The following is a 22,649-nucleotide window of genomic DNA, read 5'->3' as shown; positions in this document are numbered from 1 at the left end:
CGTATTATTTCTATGAAATGAGTTAATGATCAATGTTACCATCTTTATATTTGTATGAAGGTTTAAAGCGCGATATGACATTTTATATTTACCTCGGCACTAAAGTAATTTAACTTCCGGTATAGATCACAAACCTATTGCATAAGTTAATGCCCTATTCTCTGTAAGTTTTAAATATTTTGTTGTTGATGCCTCGTAAGAAGCCTTTCAGCTCTAAGCAAAAGAAGTTTCAGTTACAAGAAAAGCGCAGAAGAAAGAGGAACGGTAATATTTTGCATTTTTATAAATCAATACAGAGGAAATTCGAATTCAGTAACAATATCAAAGGAATATAACGCATTTGAAAAGTTATTCATCAGACAGTGGTGAGAGCGTTACTTGTTAATCATATAGGTACTACCAGATGACACGCTGTCAGTTAAACAAGGATAACGGTGTTTGATTGTAATTTGTTGAAATATACACAATATTAACTATAATAAACATATAGTTGTTTTAGAGGATTATAAAAAATAGGTTAGAGAATAATAGCTGCAGAACTGTAGCTCTCCGGAAATGAACATATTTACAGTCTGGTTTGTCAATTTTTTTTCCCCAGAGAACTACACGCTGTTCTGCAGCTAAGTGAATATTAAAATGACTCTCTTTAATTGGGTTTAAAAAACCCCCCTGTTCTTAGCAAATTACTCTCGACATACCTTTAAGTTCAAGCCTTGTGTAAAATATGCACTTATTTATACCAATTAATATTTTATCAAAAGAGGGTGGTGTACTGAAACAAAACTGTATCTCTTTTTTTCTGAACATATTTCTGAATAAACAATAATAAATGCATCTACTTTGCCTTGTATTCGTTTTCTCATAGCCAATTTTTTTCAAATATTTCGTATTATCATGGTTATTGAATATTTTTGTATGGTATGGTACTTTACACATGTACATCAAAATGTACTTTAATATACTGGTTTATTAAAATTACTCTGTATTAAAGTATGATCAGCCTGTTGACTAGTTGACTCAGTCAGAGGTTATGTTAATGTTTTTTTGACAATCTCTGGTAAAGCCTGCATTTGTCTTATGTCTGACATGCATAACAGTTTTATAGCAATATTTAACTTAAAAATAAAAGATGTGTATAACAAAAATTAAATTGATAATTCTGGGAAACATATTAAAATATGCGTTTTACTAACATTGCATGGTTCTAAGCCTGTGCATTCAATGGGTGGGGTTGTAACCACTGTATACATGTATATTTACTAATGTACATGTACATGTATATCTGAATCACCACTTTTAATGTATGAATTAAACTTTAGATTACCAAGACTACTATAACTTGTACAGAATTCGCTGAATTCATTGGAATATAACACATATTTTGACATATATAATAAAAATAATGACAACTATTCAATAGAACATTATTCGTGTTATTAGAAAATTTGCCTTCGTCTTGCTGCTTTATTTATAAGATGGATATTTTATCGACTGTTAGTAATTAAGATAGCTAATGGTGTATAGAAAATTTATTACAAGTATGTAGCATAAACGAAACATTCTTTTCCCAAAAGGAAAAAAAAGTCAATGAAATCATGAGTAATTTGTTGGTAAACCTGCATCTATCTATTTTTGGTACCTGAATTGTAGATAATGATAGCAGTGATGACAGTGAAGGAGAGCAAGCCACCAGTAGCGAAAGGTTAGAGGTCAACAAGCAACCTAAAGATTTTGCCGGCAAGAAAAATGACCCAAACAGGTAAAGTAGCATTATAATCAATAAGTCATGTTTTTCATTTATTTAATGAATCATATTTATAAAAATGTTAACTATACTGGTAGATGGGGAGTCAGAAATTGAAAAGGAGGCTATCCACTGACTGTGGACAATCCCTTTATTTGATACATATGATTAAAAGATTCAGGATGATGCAAAATGTTTAGAATAGGATATCATTGTTTAAATAGAATGTTGTTATAATGAAATTTTCTTAAAATGTATTATGCATTTGTATTCTAGTGGACCTTACTTACTGGTTGATCTAACTTATAAAACGCCTTTCTTTTTATGTTATACTCATATTGTATATGCTTTGCTTGTTGCAATTGTTTCATACTCAAAACCTTACATAACTTGTGTCACCATGCTCATGCCTCCATCAGCCAAAAAAAAAAAAACAACATATAATTTTCATTAATTTTCATGTTCAAAATTTTTGTTCCTAATCAAGAGAATTCACACAGTTATTATTAGGCAATATGACATTTTATCCCCCCCCCCCCCCCCCCCCCACCCTGCCATTTAATTTATATTTCATTGATTTATCAATAAACTGAAAAGTGCTTAATAGATATTGTTAACATATACAAACGAGTGAAGTTTTGCAATATAAGTTTTGTTTTGAATAGTTCAATTAGTACATCTTGGAGTCGTAGGGACAAAAACTTGTATATATTGGGAATTCTCTATCTTAAATAAGTCATAACATACCTGGTATATTCATGATTCCCAATATCAATTAAACTTTAGTTAAAGGGAAGTAAATCTACAATTCCACAAGCTTCACTATAACCATTGAAAATAAAATACAAAATTTCAGAAAGGAAGCACATTACTATCACAGTCAAATATTTGTAAAAGAATTTTAAAGACAACCCACAATTCCACTTTTCATTGATATTTCAGGTATCGCCTTCATTTTTTCAAAGAAAGTAAACAGGAAGTGGATGAGAGAAAATTAAGGGCAAAGACTGAGCCTGTTATTCCTAAGAAACTGGTAGGTCTATACAATGTATTTTTATGGTAGGTTGTACTTTGGGATACTTGAACCATAAAGGACAATTAAGCCATAATAATCTATATATCCAGATATCATTCTTAATATATGTTCAAAATGTTTTGATAAATTATATTTACCTCTGGGGCTCAATTTTATATTTTTATTCACCAATCAAGGGACCTGGTGAGGCATATACATTAAAAAAAAATTTCATGATTGTAACAAATACGGTAGTAAATGAAATACATAATACTGTACATGTTCTACTTTGATATTTTATATCAATATAGATTACAAAGATCAATTTTAACGATTTTTGCCTTAAAAAAACCCTCAACAAAAATAACATGTACATGTGTATCAGGTAATATTTAAAGTACTGTAAGAGCACTTACAATGTCTTTTCATTTACTGTGATTTTAGGCTTAAACTTATTAAGGATAGTTTTAAAGATGTGATATAAATAACTATGCAAGTAACTATACACACTACTGTATACAGGTTATTTTCTTCCCATGTAATTTTCGCCCATCTACACGAGCAACCGGTTTCGCCCCGTCTTGAATTTGCCCAGACACATTTTTGTTCAAAGAGAAATAATATGAGACTTTGAGATTCACCCAATCTTAACACAAGGGCGTAAGGGGCGAAAATAAAACGGGCAAATATTTCCCGGTATACAGTATATAAGTGATGCTGCAAATACCTATCAATTATAAGCTCTGTAATGATATAAGTGTCATAAATTTGCCACAATAAAGACACATGCATTGGTTAATACTCCAAATCATACTGTTATATAATCTAATATTGTCCCATTTTCTATCGTAGACAGATTTGGAGATTGATTTTGAGACTGTCTACAGGCCAGGGTCTGTTTTAGACATTCCAAAGCGACCACCATGGGACTACTCTATGTCCAAACAACAACTGGAAGCCAGAGAAGAAAAGTACTTCCAGGTGATACATGTATAGTCAATTCTATATAAGAATTCAGTAGTTCTCACGAAACATTAATACAAAAAAAAGGCAGATTTACATATTAAAATATTTATTAATGATTTTGGAGATATCAATATCTGACAACTTCTTTTGTGAGATTCATTTATCTATACCAAAAAAAGAAAAGCTTATTGAAAATTGTTGAATTATATTATATATGGCATAGAAATATGTTGCTGGTATCATGGAGGAACACACTGCCAAGGAGCTGAGTTACTTTGAGATGAACTTGGAGACCTGGCGACAGTTATGGAGGGTGATGGAGATCTCGGATGTGCTGCTTCTGATTGTAGATGTTAGAACACCGGTATGTACTCTCTAGGAAAGGAATGAGTACTGAAATTTTAATGTACCGCAATTCTTAAATGTTAAAATGGATGAACTGATTTGGATTTCGGGATTTCAGATTCAGTTCAAAATTTATATCATAGGAAATCCAGTTACATATATTTGATTTTTTTTTATAATATTAACAATCTTTGCCATTTATTTTGTTCAAGGTTTTGCACTTTTCACCAGCTTTGTACAGCTATGTGACAAAAACTCTGCACAAGTCCATGATAGTGGTCATAAACAAAATAGACCTGGCTCCAAGGGCCTTAACTGTGGCATGGAAACACTACCTCTTGACTAAATTTCCTGAGCTCAAAATTGTCCTCTTTAGCTCAAATCCTTCAGAAGCTGAATATGCTAAAGGTGGTGAGCTTCAGCAACAGAGAAGAGGTAATCAAGCTAATGTGTTATATCTGTGTTACCTGGTAATATTCCTGGTATTTTGCATGATGATTGAACTTCAAGTGTAAATGTTATGTGGTTCATGTGTACCATACTTTTGTTGCAAATACATGTAACATTGTTTTATAACATCTGCAGCTCATAAGATAATAGAGTCTTTTTCTTTGTTTTTCAGCAACAAATCTTATAATTATATAATCGATAACCTCTTGAAAAATTCTTAGCTATACATTGACAGAAAATATATCTTATGCACCTAATTTCATCATTGATGTTTCTTCAAAACAAATTAACACATTATTTAAACATGATTTACACGAATTTTCAAATCACTTTTTTAAGTGCTCTCTTAATTTTTCAGCCTTTAAAAGAGGAAAAATTAACAGATACAATCAGTCAGTAGGTCCATTGCAGCTACTGCGAGTTTGTCAGGAAATTGTAGGGAATAAAGGTATGATGTGGATATAGTTTAATCAGACAATGGTATTCTTTGAATTTTCCAAAAAATGACTGATGTTTTTCTTTGTCAGTTGATTTGTCTAGCTGGGAGGAGAAAATTCATGCAGACCCAGATGATGAAGTGAATGACATTGACGAATCTCTCCCTTCTGAAGAAAAAGAAGGACATGAGATGTTTAATGGTGGAGTTCTTACCATAGGATGTTTGGGTAAATATTTGATATTTATGTATTTTGTCAGACATTATCACAGATACATTAATTACCAGTTTCTCTTAATACCTCTGTATTCAACTTTATTTCTTGAGGGAATAGTTCAGAAAGAATTGATTCTTCATTTATTTTCTTTTGCATGAAGGATATCCAAACGTTGGAAAATCCTCTTTATTGAACGGACTTGTGGGAAAGAAGGTGTGTATAAGCCCTACAAAATTATTTATCAATATGATCAACTTACGGTACTTGTACAGTATTTTGTAAGCCAAGTGAAGTTTCATTATAAAGATGTTCATTTTTCTATGATAGGTAGTAAGTGTGTCAAAAACCCCTGGACACACCAAGCATTTCCAGACAATATTCCTGACACCCACGGTCAAGCTTTGTGATTGTCCAGGTCTAGTCTTCCCGTCTATAGTAGATAAATCATTGCAGGTATGTACAACTTTTAAGACTTGTCTCCCTAGGGAGATATATGGTAGGGAAATATAGGGCGAATTAAGTTTTAATAACTTGTGCCCAATCCCATTGCAGTATATAATGGCAAAGTTGATTTGAACATATTTTATTGCATTATAATAATGCAATAAAATATGTTCAAATCAACTTTTAAGAGGTTGATGATCATGGTCATTTATAGACTGTATTGATCTTCTTTAAAAGAAGAGCTCCATATCAAATTATAGGAAAGTTCCCAAATTCAAAAAATAATGTATATGGATTTTTTCTTCAGTAAATTATAGCTTATAGCTTAATGATTCAATTCTTAAAATTGTAGGAAGATCTGATAGTTAAATTGTAGACCATCCAACCACCTTAATTACTATTCCAGCTTTATTTGAAATATAGAGAAAATTAATGTATTCTTAATATTTTACATGATGCTTACATATCATGGTCATGTGTCAGGGAGACTGATTGAATTTTCCTTGATAGATTATTGCTGGCATCTATCCAATTGCTCAAGTAAGGGACCCATATTCTGTGATTGGGTACTTGGGGGAGAGGATCAATTTACCAAAGCTGTTAAAACTGAAGCACTCAGACATTGATGAGGGTGACCAATGGACAGCCTTTGATATCTGTGAAGGTACGTTTGTTTATTGACATCTGAGTGGACAACTACCCCAACTACTCCAGGAAGTTTTCTAATTCTTTAACAGCATGGATTAAACTTGGTGCTTTTACACAATAGCTTACTGATTATCAAACATGTTTTTTTTCCAGCTTGGGCTTTGAAGAAAGGATTTTTAACAGCTAAAGCTGCTCGACCCGATGCCTACAGGGCTGCCAATCATCTCCTAAGAATGGCTTTGATAGGGCGGATCTGCTTGTGTTTGCGACCCCCAGGTTATACTGCTGATGAAGGTAAGGTTGTAGTTTATCTGAAACTGATAAAAAAATTTATGCACTATGGAGCTTAGAACTTTATTCAATATACTGGTCTTAAATTTAAATACACTGTTACTGCAATACTGGTAATCAGTATTCAGTCAAAACATAATTGCATGTAAAAGGACATGTCTTGGCAAGTGAGATAACTTACATGGAAATAAATCTTTGTTTTTCATTTACATAACTACGATAATGGTTTCTGTAAAATGTTTATTCATAATGTATGCATTTCAATAGAAGTTTTAAATTTTCATTGGCAAAATAATCACATACAGAGTAAAGCACATGAACAAAAACTGCAGATTGCATTCTCTGTCATTTTCAGAACTATGGCTCCATCACCAGGAGACGAAGCAGCTGTCTGAGGAACTCCATAAGTTTGAGGCCAAGGACGTGGAAAATGAAAGTGGCGAGGAGACTACAGATGATGAATTTCAGCAAGAGAAGGGAGACAACTCTCCCTCAGTAAGTGAAGATAATTCCTCATCACAGGAAGATGAGGGGGAGAGAGGTATCATGGGAGGAAGGAATCCATTTGCCGCACTGGCTGGGGATGACTAGTCAGCTCATTCTATAGAGCTTTGTTATTTCTATATCAATTTAGGATTCAAGGTGAACGTTTACAAGTTAAGGTTTGATGATGTTTTATTATATATTCCAGTATTAGCAAAGAAGAAAAACACCTTTTTTTTACATACAGTTGTAGCAGTAAAATGAGTTGGTGCAATGAGTTTTTTTTTTACTCTAAGTAACCTTGGAGCTAAGTAGAGTTTGTTATGAAATGATTCTGTTTTTGATTATATGAATAAATATGTTGTCAAATTTTATAACATCAGTTCAACCTTTTTATATTTATTATATGAACTTGTGTTACTTTTTTATTACCTTTAATAAATAAAGATGTACTCTTGTATTTGTTTAATTGTAATTCCCCAACCTTTTGAATAACAATCATTAAATACCAGCACATAAAGTACTGCCTTGATTATGCAATGGACCTTTCATCAGCTATTCATTTTTTTTGAGGGGGGGGGGGGGGGTCTTAACAGAAAATCAAGAACAGTTACAAATTCTTTTAACAATTTATGATTTGAAATAAAATTTTATTATTATGAAGAAAATAACTTCCCAAAAGTGCAAGGTAATTGCTTTGGAAAGTTATTTCAAAGTAGGAAAATGTAACATTGCTTCTTTGAGTAATACAAGACAACTACATTTACTTCACCGTTAAGGAAGATACTAGAATACAAAGGTATAACTATTCTCCATACACTCTTTTGTATCCAAACAGTCTAATAATAAATAGATTCATGTGGATTTTTTGTAGATGTATACATCTGCACTTTGTAAACAAACAAATAATATATACAATGTAAAGAAGAAAAGAAAACATAATTAAGAACGGATATATGCCATAAAATACTAATCATTTTAGACCCATTTTCACTCATGCTCTGGAAAAGGAAGCTACTTGGACCTTCCTACTAAGACCTTTAGTTTGGCACTTTGATGACTTCGGCAAGGAATCAGTAATGATGGATCTGACATAAAGGCAAATAATAACATGTCACCGGCATTGTGCTCGGACGATTTTATGTGCAGTCCAGCACCAACAAAGCGTATAGCGGGGTCCCCAGCTCATCTCTGGCGGCGAAGAGCGCACTGGATTGGATGTCACCTGTAACTAGAGGTCTCCATTATGCAGTCCTGTGACCAATTTGTGCTTTGGAATTGATCTTTTTAATTGAATCATTGATATTCTTTATTGGGAATTTATTTTGGTGTTTTGTTCATAATTAACGATTTATCAGATCTTTCCAAGAGATGGAACAGATTGGTTCCTTGTGGGTTTATTCCGCTTTACTCTTTGGTAAGTACGGCTTTTTTGTGGTACTTCTTTTAATGTGTCTCAAAATTATAAAACCGAGTATAAGTAAACGCTAAATAGTATCAGCAAAGGACAAGATGAATATGGTCAAAATTATGTTATATAAATATTCTACATACAGTAATCGACAACTATTGACTGTTTATCGCATTTGTATGCCAGCGGCCAGTTGTCTGTAACAAAATTACCTAAGGGTCGGTGTTTAATCTAGTTTACAAAGTTATTACATTTTTCCTTGACCAATAAAAAAAGAAACGATACCTGTTCAAATTAACATGCATAAAAGTTATATTTTCCAATATTTCTTTAATTTACAATAAACTATGCTTCCAATGAAATAAATTTTATTTCTTTTTGTTTGTAGCAGTTTTAACAGCTAACTACTCCTCTGCTCAAAAGCAAGACTACAAACGTGTGTGCTACTATACAAATTGGTCCCAGTACAGAACAGGACTAGGTAAATTTAAGCCCCAAAACGTGGACCCGTTTGTCTGTACTCACATTGTGTACGCCTTCGCAAAGACTTCTGGGAACAGGATAGAAGCTGCGGAATGGAACGACGAGTCTACGGAATGGAGCAAGGGGATGTAAGTTAGCAACGGAAGGTCATAGTGGAGTAAGACGCCACGTGGGGGTGGCAATGGGGGAGGGAGGTACAGCTGCAGAAGAAAAACGGGACAGGTTCTACATTTATGCTTAATTTTTGTTCAGCATGCACTTGTCTCCCGGTCCGTATTGTTATTAATAATTTTATAGTTAGTTGATTATTATCCTGGTAGTAAATGATACTTTCTTAAGGCATTTGAGTTTCAGAGGTTTTTAAATGTAGTTAACTATAAACTCTTGCGTACATCAGTTGTCCATGAATAAAAAAGCGAGCATTATGGTTTAAGGCTGGTAGACCACTGCATATATCATTCAATTCATAACTCACTTCGCATGTCAGGTGAAAAAGGAGAGGGTTATATGAGGTCGAGACTAAGCTGTTCACGTCATATACATGTTGACCTATGATGATGCAAACACATGTTGAGGATAAATTTTAAGGGGCATGGTCATGATCAACATTTATTTTCCGTTTTTAATGCTGTTTACAATGCGTCAGTAAGGCATGACCAATATTCTAATATTCAACCAAAACTTGAGCACCATTCGTTGAGTTATAAGTGAGATACAGAGCTCACAATTCTTTGTCATGTTACAAAACTCATGTTTTGTTTTTTTATTTACATTTTTAATTTTTTAAGTGTAGAGCTAAAACGAATGTGACAAATGCTTGAAACTGTGTATTTATGTTCATAACAAAGCAGATAAAAAATCAGCTTGAAAATGAACTTTTTTTTTTACGGTAAATTGAACCAATGTACACAAAAATATGGCACGTGCCTTGTTTACATAACAAATCATTGTGAGCTCTGTATCTTGCTCATAACTCTACAACTGACTCTTAAATTTTAATTGATCATTTGAAATGCCTTACTAAGCATTTTATGCTATAAAATTATAAAAAGCAAAATTTGATCGAATTCGTGACTATGCCCCTCTAAATTCTGTACAAAAGGGAAGGAGGCCATTAGCCATATTAAAACAGGAAAGGGATTGAGAGGGGTCAATCGCTAATAAATCAGGTACGCAGAAAGATGGATCATATGATTCCAAAATCGAGTAGTTTAAATATGAAAGCCCTATTAGTTTGTTTGTCCAATGTCTTAAAGCTATACACGCTATAATTTGCGTCAATTTTGAATGACAGTGAAAACGCATGTGTTTGTCTACTTATAAAAGTTATCCTTAATCTGTAAATTACAATGGTGAATTCCATCTCGTTACAAAGATATAGATTTTTAATTGTTTACTTTCCTGCCAGGAAAATATACCTTTTCATGAATATTGATGAAGGAAGAGCAAACCGACCTAATTGCGCATGTCCGCGGAGAACTAGGTGGCCGTTATTGTTTGCCTAATTAAATATCCAACTTGATTTTTGATATGCTTAACAGTTGTTAATTTGAAATACATACATGTATAATGAGTAAAATACGTTTGTCATTCACGATACCCTTACTTCTGCATTAACACTTTATAGGATCTATAAATAGCACATAGGGGAAAAACACAGGTCCACGTCATTTTTTTTTAAGGAAGTATTCATATCTACTCACAGGCTTGTATTTTTTCTTTTGTTTGTACTCGTATATCGGAAAAATTTATGCTTTACTCAAAATATCATTTCCTTTGTGAAACTATCACAATTATGAAGATGTTGACCCTTCACCAGATTTGGTATGATAGACTAAATTTAGCTGTCGATATCACGTGATAGATTGATATTCACGAGGAGGCATTACTTTCCTGGCAGGAAAATAAATATTTTTTATTGTTTAATATTTGATATATTTGTTACGTGATCGAATTGAGCATTATAATTAACAGCATAAAGGTAACTTTTATTAGTAATCAAACACATACATTTTCCCCTGTATTCAAAATTGACGCAAATTATAGCGTGTATAGCTTTAAGAAATTCTTGAAGAGAAATATAACTTATTCATAATTTAGACAGCTTGTTAAAAGAGTTTTGATCTTTATTTTGTGATTCGAGGGATGGGAAGGGGGTATGTAATGGAGGTTGAGATGCTAAAATTCAGAACATCACAAATGCGTCCATTACTAGCATATGCACTGCCTGCTTCTGTAATAATGATAATGTCGGAATTGGACCGGTTGCTTTCTTGCGGTGAGCAATGGAATCCGCAAGCTTCTTTGTGCTCTGCACTTTATGCTAATGAAACCAAAAGCAAAGCATGTCATCTTGAACCAATTGGCATTAATGTGTAACTTGACCGAGTGATATGCATGTCACAATGTACTTGTGGGACATGAAAAGTCAACCAATGTCTCCCGCCTAAATTACATGATCTTGCACATACAATAACCCCAAAGAGTAATCAACCATATAAAATTTTTAAAAAACCCGATTTTTTTTTTTATAATTTCCGGTAATCAAAAGGTTCTGATATTTAAAACAACCAATCTACGCTAAGAATACATCTTTGCAATCATTGGTCATACACATGTAGATGGTCCACTCTGAATCAGCTCAACCGCATTGCCCTGTCGAGGTAATGCGTAGTTCATCGACATTTTATGAGAAGAGCAGTCTGTTTCATTGGTCAAGTATTTCCCCTTGACGTGGTTTCAATTATTACAGTCGTAAACCAACATTTTTATGATGACCACAAAAATAGAATTGTTTTCACCTTTTCTTGATTTCCGCATTTTCGAAAGAATATGACCTATTTTGATACCAAGATAAACACAGTGGATAGAAGTTTTGGACGATACAGAGAAATAACGTAGTCATGAACTATAAAAAAACATATATTATTTATATTTTTCAAATCTATCGAAAAAATCTTTTAAAGAGACGTGTTTTATGTTGAAGAAATATGACACACTTTTCGACAATAATTATTTTGGCTGTACTTCTAAAGTTGGCGAAATGGGGTCACACAGCTTATTTCCACATAGATGGAATAGTTTGCATTTGCATGTCGTCAACTTATTTCTCATTTCTACTGTGTAACAACTGATAAACAATATGTATGTGTAATGATAAATTATAAGTTTGATTTAGTATTAATATCATTAATATAATATAATGTTAGACCTAGGAAATAAAGCTTGTACGTGTAATATATCAGCCACCCATATAACCTTGATTTGTTGTTCTGTTAATTGTAAAGGTATGCCAAAATTAATGACCTTAAGAAGAAAAATCCAAAGCTAAAAACCCTATTGGCCATAGGAGGCTGGACGGAGGGGAATGCACCAATCAGCACCATGGCGTCCACCAATGAGAGCCGAGACGAGTTCGTCAGCACTACCATCCAGTATCTACGAACACGTGGTTTTGATGGCCTCGATTTGGATTGGGAGTATCCGGGTTCAAGGGGCGGACCTCCGGAAGACAAGGAAAATCTTATACATTTATTGAAGGCAAGAACAATTTTAATGCTTCTTTGTCCTTAAAGTTTTCAATTTAAACAATTATTTAGCGAAGAATGCAAAAGGAATTTTAGATTACATTGACTTTATCTCTTGAAAATAACTACGACTGCAACCGGAACAAATCTCCAAAATACATGATTGTGAGGTTCCTCGACACTTCAATTTTTTTTGTTGATTTTTTGATTAGTTTTTATCCAAAGTTTAAAAAATATATAAAAATTCTTGATTTTAATTTTCATATACAATTTTTTTCTTAGGAAATATAAAGTTTATTTGACTGTCTTACCTTGAACATGTATCGATGGATAATTGTATTGTGTATCGATTGATATCAAATTTTTAGCCCTGAAATATCCTGTTCGCAGCCAAAACGATGTTTCCAGTTTCTACAAAAAATACAAAAAAGTCAAGTAAAATAATGGAAAGCCGATATCGGTCTCATTTTTGTAAAATCTATTTTTAAAAAGGGTTCTTTGTCGATCTTGTCAAACAATGCACTGGTGTGTCGAGCCATCTTAAAAAGAAAGCGTTGTTATCGCCAAAATGTAAACGTGGAAAAATAAACCATGACCGTTACCGTTTTAAGATCATATCGTGATGCATCTAGATACAATGCCCTAATATATAACATCAGAACATGCTCATAAACCATGCATGTCATTCACATAACGTATTTGCATTTTAGCATTATAATGCAATAGTTTGTAATGGTATTGTGTTATAGGAAGGACAACAAAGTTTGTAGCCATTTAAGAACTAGATAATGATATCCTGGTCATTAATGTGCTGTAGATATTTTGATTTCAGTCTAGTCTAAACATATCTAGAGTGAAGCATGGTCATCGCAAATCACCTACAATGGATTCACTTTTAAAGCAAATTGATTTTCACTCACCACAGTTTTAAATATATGGATAATTCGACATAATCAAAATTATACGTCCATGCAACCTCGGTGTAAGCATGTTCTAATGCTGTACCTGTTGAAAAATCTAATGAAACTCAAGCAAAACAAAAGAAGGAAATATAATATTTTCAATGTTACAGAGGCTAAAGTCACCCTGTTTGTTGTTATACACTATCTGTTTCAGAGTCATTAACCAGGCAGTTACTGTCACGAAAATTAATATCTTAGTAAAGAATATAGTATTTTTTATGGAGTCAAGACATTTATTTCAATATAAAATCTTGATATTTACCAAAAACTAGACTTTAAAGCAATATCAAAACATTGTTTAAAAAATGAATTTTAAGATCCTTAGAAATTTCAAAAGGAACTAATATTGATCGATACAAATACACGAAAAAAGATATCAAATGAAAACAGGTGCAAATAATATGTGCATACTTTGAGGTATCTTTATTGTGTTTAAAACACATGTACATGTTTTGATGTTAAAAAGTGGAGAATGAATTTATCTGCTTAGCCTGTTGTACAAAGTGTCAATTTAAAGAAAATTAAAATGTCTGGTGTATTAAAAAATGAATTTTGTTTAATGCTTTTCCAGAAATTAAGAACCGAATTCAACCGAGAAGCCAGAGAGACTGGAAGAGAGGCGCTGTTACTGGCGATTGCGGTGCCCGTGGGTGAAGAGAGAATTAGTTCCGGATATAAGATCCCAGAGGTGGACAGGTTAGTAGTCGAAAGATTAACTCGTGGATTTGTAAATCTTTTTATAATATAAATTTTGGTTATCGGTTGAATTGAAGCTGTCGCATACAAGAGTCCATACTTGCATTTATATCTAACCTTGCCTTTTTTAAACATGAATATCACTTTAAAAAAAAAAAAAAATAAATAAAACCCAAACAATTTTCGTCATATTAATATAAAACCTGCATGTGAGCATGAATTGGTCATCCCTTTTCTAGTTGAGAAACATCACATAGATTTTTATTCAACCACGTACAAAATTTGTCTCATGTTTTCGTTTACGTCACTTTTTGAACTCTTATCTTCTGTATCATTAGATAGAGGACTAGGGAAAACGGCCAATCAAATAATACCCCCCCCCCTTTTTTTTGAACGTAGAATTTTTTTTTAATAATGTAGCAACAGAATAATGTGAAATTACCTCCCAGGTAAAAAAAAGTAGATACAAGTGTCAGGGTCTCTGCTTAGTTTTGCATTTAATCAATCTTTAAAACTAGATATGTTGCCTCTTGTAATACCTTTTCATCCAAAATAAAGCAAACGATATATACCTTTATTTATAATGAAATTAGTTATAATATTTGACCCAAATTCTAATAAGCTCAATCCATTTTATTCATTCAAAGATATTCTTGAAGGTCGATATACATGTATATAGCAAAATGAGAGAACACGTGAACTTGGGACAAACTGCATTCTCGAAAACAGCTTATTTCACGATACGCCCACAGGTAAAGCTTATCCAGGAAAATCTCCGATTATAACTTTACTGAATTGTCATCAAATGTCGGTGGATTATTAGTTAGTGATGTGTGGTATACTGGGCATCACTGATTAACCTGACCCCTTTACACGCGCCTTTATCTTTTTTTTCAGTGTGGGCGAAAGGCATCGCTCCCACACGTGGATAGTTAATGTTTTATTTTAACGTGCATGGTTAATTCATATATACCTGATCTCATCACGATTTTTGTTAGTTGAATATTTGTGGCCAGAATACACTTTTTTGCAATAATATTTGGTTAAGCAACTTTGAGTATATCGTTAATAAATATTTACGACACACTTGGGCCTCATTTTTTCTATATCAGTGCCAATTCGTGAATATCGGTTTCTATATATGTGTTTTATAGTACAGAAATCGCAGTGCCAATTCACTCGTTTATATGTTGTATAATGATACCAAATCATCGTTCTTTATTCTGCAGAACTTCACTGTCTTAACATTTAATCACATCTGTCTCCCTTACCTGGTTAAATATTAAAAAATACGTAAAGAAAACCCTCACTGAAGTCCCAATTGCAGTTGAATTTATAGTATAGTGCTTTTGAACCAGTAATACCAATGTTAATGAGTTCCTGTGTGATCCGACTCTATTGTAGATACGTGGATTTTATCAACCTGATGGCGTACGACTTTCACGGAGCGTGGGAGGCCCAGACCGGGCACCACAGCCCACTTCACAGGGGCAAGGCAGAGAGATGGTACGCAGCACAACTGAATGTTGTAAGTCTTAACTGTCATTGCCAAGCCGGACAGACCCCACCGTCACCAACTTTCCTCAAGTCAGTACTTGGTCTCAAGTTTGAGTTTGACCTCAAATTAATGCACTTTTATATAAGGACTTGAATTAAGGGATTTGAAAATTTTGGAGACGGCGGGGCCAGATCTTGTTGATTTCAAAGAGTCATAGCTAAGTGGCCAGCAATGAAATAAACAGACCTACGTCACATTGCTGCTTGCCACAATTACCCAAAGCCAAAGCTCTTGTTAACATGGTTTTATATAAATATATGACGAATATTAAAAACTTTCTTATAACCGTAGCAATGGGCTGCAGGATATTGGCGGCGGAATGGTGCGAGTAAGGAAAAACTGTTGATTGGGATAGCCATGTATGGTCGAGGATTCAAGCTCCAGTATCCGTCCATCAATGGAATAGGAGCCCAGGCTCTTGTAGGCAGTAATGGCAATTCCATGGGACCATTCACTAAATCCAAAGGACTTCTCTCATTCTATGAGGTATCATTTAATAATCAAAACAGATGGTTGCATTTACCTATTGTATTTGATTATAAAAAGAAAAGTTTAAGGTAAGAGGTAACATAGCCTGATATCTATGACCTCAAAACCACCTCAATATTTAACTAGAGTCAACACAAAAAAGCTAGTTTTAATGTGAACTAATATTAATAACCCTTTTCTCTGTAGATCTGTGACCGCCTCAATGGTAATGGTGTCGAGGTGTGGGACGAAGAGAGGCGTGTCCCCTACATGTATGACGGAAGTGACTGGGTGGGCTATGAGAACGTGCGCAGCGTTATCGAAAAGGTGACCATTTCTTTGAGACTGGACATTGTCCAAATTTTGATTTATATCAAAATGTATAATAAATATATTTTACAGAATTTGATTTTTTTGACACATTGACTTTCCTTGTAACCAGTAGTCGTCTGCTTGGTGATAGGGTTAGGTAAAGATATTACTGCAGTCGCTTTGTATAGCCTTATTGACCTCGCGTCTCAGGTTCAGATCCCACTCAAAAGACAAGAGACATCCAAAGTCATTCAGGCACTTAACTCGATGTGTAATGATTCATAATTTGCTATTTCCATTACTTTTATCCGAATTAATTCTTTTCAGACTAAATGGGTGATGGATCATGGCTATGCAGGGATTATGATTTGGGCCCTTGATCAGGATGATTTTACTGGGCACTTTTGTAAGGCAGGAAAATATCCTCTGTTGTCAGCAATCAACAAAACTCTGAACGAGCATACTCCGTCCACAGAAATACTGACAGGCCAGCGTGATATTCTTCAGGCAACCGAAGATTATGGAGGCATAACTAATCGGATTGTAGACTCAACGTCCCTGAGCCTTACTGGACTAACCCTAAGGCACTCACAAACTCCAAACGCTATCATCCATACAACCACAATCGCCACCACTTCTACAACAGCTGCTAGCATCAAAACCACAACAAATGTTGCAACGTCCACTATCACTTCAAGCACAACGTCTACCACTGAACCTTCAACCACTACCACTGAACCATCATCCACCACGACCTCTGAGCCTCCAACCACTACCACTACCACCGAACCTCAAACCACTACCACTACCACCGAACCTCCAACCACTACCGTTGAACCGTCAACTACTACTGGTCTACCAAAGGCAACCTCCTTCACTGAATTGACCACAGCAGCCGAAGACAAAGAAAACTCAACAGCTCCTAGCACAGGTAATATTTCAACAACAGAGACGATGGAATCCGAGGCTCAAAATGACATTGTAACTAATGAGAAAATATCACCGGCAATAGCAACTTTGGATATAGTTAGTGACAATATCACATCTGACTTGCACCTGATGCAGAATGTTTCCTCTGACATTGAAAATATTACAGTAGACTTTTTATCGAAGAATGAATCAGATATAACAAATCATACTACTATTTCAAGTATTGCCTTAACTGAAAACAGCACAGAAAGTCCAATCAAAGAATCGACAACGGCAAGAATAATGCGGTCTAGATCACAAATAATGTCGATAGTGGCTCCTTCAGATATATATTCTTCCACTGATATTGTCCACAGAGGAAGAACCTTGTTACAAGTCGATCTGAATAGAAATGAACAGCCGAGTAATAACGGTGATGGTCAGACATCGGGATTTACTAGCGTACTTAATTCCTTATTCAGTGTTCTGTCTGAGTTTGGTGGATTTGCGAGGGGTAGTCGATCATCTTCCAACAGAAGAGCAAACAGTGCAGATACAGCAGGTCAAGGAACAGTTGAGTCACAAAGACCTAGAAACGCTGAGCCCCAGCGTTCACGGAACGTCGATCCAACACGCCAAAGAAATGCTGGTATGCAACGTCAACGGAACGCAGATACACAGCCGGCTAGAAACAGAGAAGTTCCAGTCAGGAGGAACGACGCCGATTTCCAGAGGGTTCGAAATGGATTACGTGCTAGTAATGGTGATATTTTGCGTCAAAATAACGTCGATCAATCCAGACTAAGAATGTTGCCTCGTACAAGGGGTGCAGATTCTGCTCGACCGGTACAAAGTAATGGGGATCCGACATTACGTCGTAACGGAGAAACGTTCCGACAGAGAAATGCCGAGCCTCCTCGACAACGAAATGAAATTTTGAGAAGAAACAATGATTTGATGCGACAACGAAACGGCAATAATGATATATTAAGACAGCGAAGCGAAGACTCAGAGCCGTTTCGTCAACGAAATGTTAATGGTGATATAGTACGACAACGAAACGGTGACTTGTCACAACAACAAAGAAATACATTTCGTAACGGCGATCTCATTCAGCAGAGAAATGCTGCAAACCTAAATTCAAGAGATGCCGAACCGCGTCGTCAAAGAACACTGGAGACGACACGGCGAATGCAACAAAGAACACCAAGTCTAACACCCAATCGTCGCTCTCAACAACTTGGTGGAATGAACACCGTAAGTCCCCAGTTTGACCCTTTTCAAAATGTTGAGATGGCCACTATACCACAAAACCTTGGTCCCCGATCCACGAGAAGAGGTGAATCAAATAGTATTCCAAGTGTAGATTTTTTGGAAACTCTTGTACAAGGGTCTAGTTCACGAAACATTGATCCTACCGTGATTAACAGAAGGGGAATAGAAACAAATAGAATTCCGACCCGCAATCCGAACCAAATATCCCAAGGTGTTCCGGATATTTCTACACTGACCGATATGTTTTTCGCACAAGATCCCCAGAATCAATTACTTCAGCAGGAAGCGGTACAAACATCAATATCTGAAGCAATGCTTTCCCCAAACTTCGTAAACAGAGCAAACGGTTTCGGAAGATTGCAGCGTATGATTACGCCTGAACCAGTTCAATCATCAAACATCTTCGACAACAGAAATATATCTTCAAATATGCAAGCTTCGCAGATGCGAGAAACGCTTTTTAATGAAATAATAAACAGACAACCGTCTTTGAATACAAACTCTATTGATACAATAGATCTGGCATTTTTAGAATCTCAAGTCGAAGAAGGATTTGCGAGGGATCGTGCCCAACAGATTGAACAATCAATGTTGAGACCGGGAATGCTGGTAAACGAACCACGACAAGGTATTTTGAATGGAGTTTTACCTGCAGCAGCAAGATTCCAGGGTCCTATAGGACAAGTCCCCTCCCAACAAGGCTCCATTGGCAGGAACTCAATGATTCCAAGACCAAATCAGTTTCAACAAACATCAATGCAACTACCACAGACAAATCGGAACACTTCTATGGCCGTCATTCCATTTAATAACCTTGATAGAACTTTACAAAGAATCGTAGCCAGTGGACCAGGGTTTCGATTGCGAAATCAAACTACATCTACACGATCAGTTCTTCAAAATCCCACTGAGCAAGGCTTCTTTCCACAAAATGGCCAACGAACACCGAGGGCGGGGAACCTTCTAAATCCTACCTTAGTAAGGCCTGGTTCTTCACAGGAAAACAACAGAAATATCTTAACATCTCAACCTGGGTTGCCCGGACCGCTTCAATTAGCACGTCTACAAGATAGTTTACGCCCAAATAGAAACATGCTGGGTCCACTCGGACCAATTCAAGGAAATAGAAACGCGCAACCCATGAACAACTTTTTGACATCATCATTGAGGGGTTCGCCAAGAGTAGGAACACCTCTATCACAGACTGCTAATACGAATAACCAATTGCCTCTTAATTCACTGTTTTCTCCTATGAACCAAATATCTCCACGTGTGTCGACTATCGGAAGTCCCGGTACACCCCATCGAACACCGCCGCCATTTGCATCTACTGCAATTCAAACACCAGATGAAGTGATACAAGGCAGAAATGTGATTGGATCAAAATCTGTCTTTTCTCAAAGAACAAACTCAAGTGTCAGTATTGATGGTTCAATGTTAAAGTCAGAGCCTGTGATTCCAAAATCAGAGATTTTGTGGAAATGGGATGTGTAAAGCTGTATAAAGCATGTGGATGCGCATATCGTATCATTTCTGGGGATTGTTGTTATAAAAAAAGAAAAGTTTTCAATTTTTATTCTTATCTTTCAAGTCACATTGATTTGCTCTAGTGCTGATACATGTGCTAGTACATGTAGTAAAGGGCATTATGATGAGAATAATCCTTTTTTTCCATATCGCACCCTGGATCAAAGACATCAATATTAGCTTGGGGGTAACTCACTGATCATCTTTGCTTCACAAATTCAGTTTCCAAACGGAATCATTATTGTTAATCATTTTATTTTGTAGCGTGCAATATTGTTTGCATCGCTAAAATACACATTTGATAACAAGGCAGGTGCGTCGTTTTGTCCCAATGCAGATCCCTTTGTACTCGTATAAACTTTGATGTATCCCAGTGATACCACAAATGAAGATTAATTTTATCATTCATTATGAACTCATGTGGGATATTGAGGGGACATAATTCACGGTCTAGGACTTGGCAAGGTCTCGAATTTAGACCGTGAATCTTGTCTGCCTCGTCCTAGACCGTGGATCTTGTCCCCTCGATAGAATTTCACTATCCCACATGAGTACATTTCAACAATGATTACTTTTCTTGCATTATTTTTCATTAAAAACGATGTCTGACAACTTTTCGTTATGATATTCAAAAGATTTCTTTCGGTTTGTCCTTCCGTGTGCTTCGACTAGTGCAAGTCCAAATGAGAGCATACGACAGTTTTTAAAAAATAAACATATAAATAATTGTTATTAATTATGCAACAAAATACTTAATGAAAAATAACAATCTATCATTTTACATTTCTCGACAACAGACGTTTGTTTACGTTTTAAAGCGGCGTAGTAATACTGAGTGCAAGACAGAAAAATCTCACACTGCTGTCTCACACTGGACAAACCGATCACCCACCGGTGATAATGCGAGAAAAACGATGCCTTGATAAAAATCTACGTACTAAAACGCATAAGAAATGAATCTCAGCTAGCTACAATGCATGGCATTCATTTAAGTTCCATGTACTGAAGTTACTTGGGATATCATTTGTGCTCATATTTAGCATTATTGAGTACATCAAAATTCATGTGGGGTATCATTGGGGTGTCTTTGTGGTTCACTGGGGTAACATTGGGGTATCGTTGCGGTTAATTATGATACCATTGGAATTTATTTGAGTAAAAGACGCACCGTGTTTTTTTTAAATATATATTTAGGAAAGATACAAAGCCTGTCCCTAATAAAATCTACAAAAAGAACTGAATTGTGATAAACTTAAAATAAATGCTATCTTAATTAAGAATGAACAACTTTGAATAGGATTTTTTCAGAGAATTGTATCCCATTGCACGTTTAGTGGCTCATTTGTATACAATGAGTTCTGAAACTCATTATTTAGATAATTTTTACATGATAGTGAATAAAATCGACACATCCCAATTGGTTTAATCTCACTTATTCTTTGAGATAATCGTATGACACGCAAAGCAAACAAAAGTTATTAAAACATTTAAAAAAACCCACCTTATCTCAAAATATCGATTACTGACCTCATATACGTTGAATCCCAACAGAGTGAAGTCAATATGGGAAATTTAAGATAAAAATGCTTTAGGGTTATCATCGTGAAGATGGAAATTCGGAATAGAATATTTTTTGAATTGTTGCTCAAAATTTATTGCTTTGTATCTATTTAGTTACACTGTTTTCATTTTTTTTCATTATTTTAAATGGCTTTTTTTCACTCCGAGTTTACGCACTCATATCGGGTAATACTTTATATAATATAGCGGTGGGTGGGGTGGGGGTAGGGGAGGGGGGCTTATTGACTGTTTATGGAACGGTAGTGAAGACTGTTTACTTAGTAGAAGCCTCTTTACTTATTCTTATGATGCACTCAGTTTGGCCTGCAAGATGCCCGTTATTTGACATTAAGATAATATTATAAACAGATAAATGAATATTAACTTTATGACAATTGACCCCCCCCCCTTCCTCGGGAGCAAACACAAAAAGCATGACTCAGTGATCACAATCTTAATATATTTTTTTTATCCTCCATGTACTTAGAACGTCTGTGGGTTGTTTTAAGTCAAACAGTCGAAAGACAATGCACAATCACGATGTGACACCCCTCTACACCATCAACTAAACAGGTATCCCTGACCCAAGGTTAGGGATTTTACAATTCTAGAAATGTTTTTGATCACCACAACAAGCACTTGATTTGCCTTTTACATGCCCGGATTTCGTATTAAAAAGTAAGAGTTCCGCTACAATTCCTTACTACAAAACCCCCGACCCTGTACAACGAAGTTGTGGAAAAGAGGACTATCAAAGAGTATAATAGGCATATTCATAGTATGACCGATAGATCCCTACCCTTATAACAAAGCCCTTTATATTGCGGTCATAAATTTTACAATTTTGGTAGAGGCCACCTTGCTTATCCTGACAATCCACTTCAATTGACTGCCAGATGCCTAGTTGCAGAGAATAAGATTA

The 22,649-nt window shown here is 35.2% G+C and overlaps 2 protein-coding genes across 2 annotated transcripts; both read left to right on the top strand.

Annotated features, from left to right (window-relative positions):
- Positions 1-90: 90 nt before the first annotated feature.
- LOC128157362 (guanine nucleotide-binding protein-like 1) lies at positions 91-7,499 on the top strand. Its single transcript, XM_052819865.1, has 13 exons — positions 91-264; positions 1,651-1,759; positions 2,687-2,777; positions 3,612-3,740; positions 3,949-4,089; positions 4,283-4,505; positions 4,879-4,968; positions 5,048-5,185; positions 5,334-5,386; positions 5,501-5,626; positions 6,128-6,281; positions 6,419-6,559; positions 6,912-7,499. The coding sequence occupies exons 1-13, from the start codon at positions 189-191 to the stop codon at positions 7,145-7,147; spliced, it is 1,707 nt and encodes a 568-aa protein (XP_052675825.1). The 5' UTR covers positions 91-188; the 3' UTR covers positions 7,148-7,499.
- Positions 7,500-8,017: 518 nt separating this feature from the next.
- Positions 8,018-21,586, top strand: LOC128156426 (uncharacterized). The gene is made up of 8 exons (XM_052818577.1): positions 8,018-8,456; positions 8,839-9,061; positions 12,221-12,473; positions 13,994-14,118; positions 15,523-15,646; positions 15,968-16,162; positions 16,352-16,471; positions 16,784-21,586. Exons 1-8 carry the CDS (start codon positions 8,411-8,413, stop codon positions 20,132-20,134), a joined length of 4,437 nt encoding a protein of 1,478 aa, XP_052674537.1. The 5' UTR covers positions 8,018-8,410; the 3' UTR covers positions 20,135-21,586.
- The last annotated feature ends 1,063 nt before the right edge of the window (positions 21,587-22,649 follow it).

Source organism: Crassostrea angulata, chromosome 7 (genome assembly GCF_025612915.1).
Source record: "Crassostrea angulata isolate pt1a10 chromosome 7, ASM2561291v2, whole genome shotgun sequence".
Lineage (NCBI taxonomy): Eukaryota > Metazoa > Mollusca > Bivalvia > Ostreida > Ostreidae > Magallana > Magallana angulata.
This window is presented reverse-complemented; position numbering and strand designations above follow the sequence as displayed.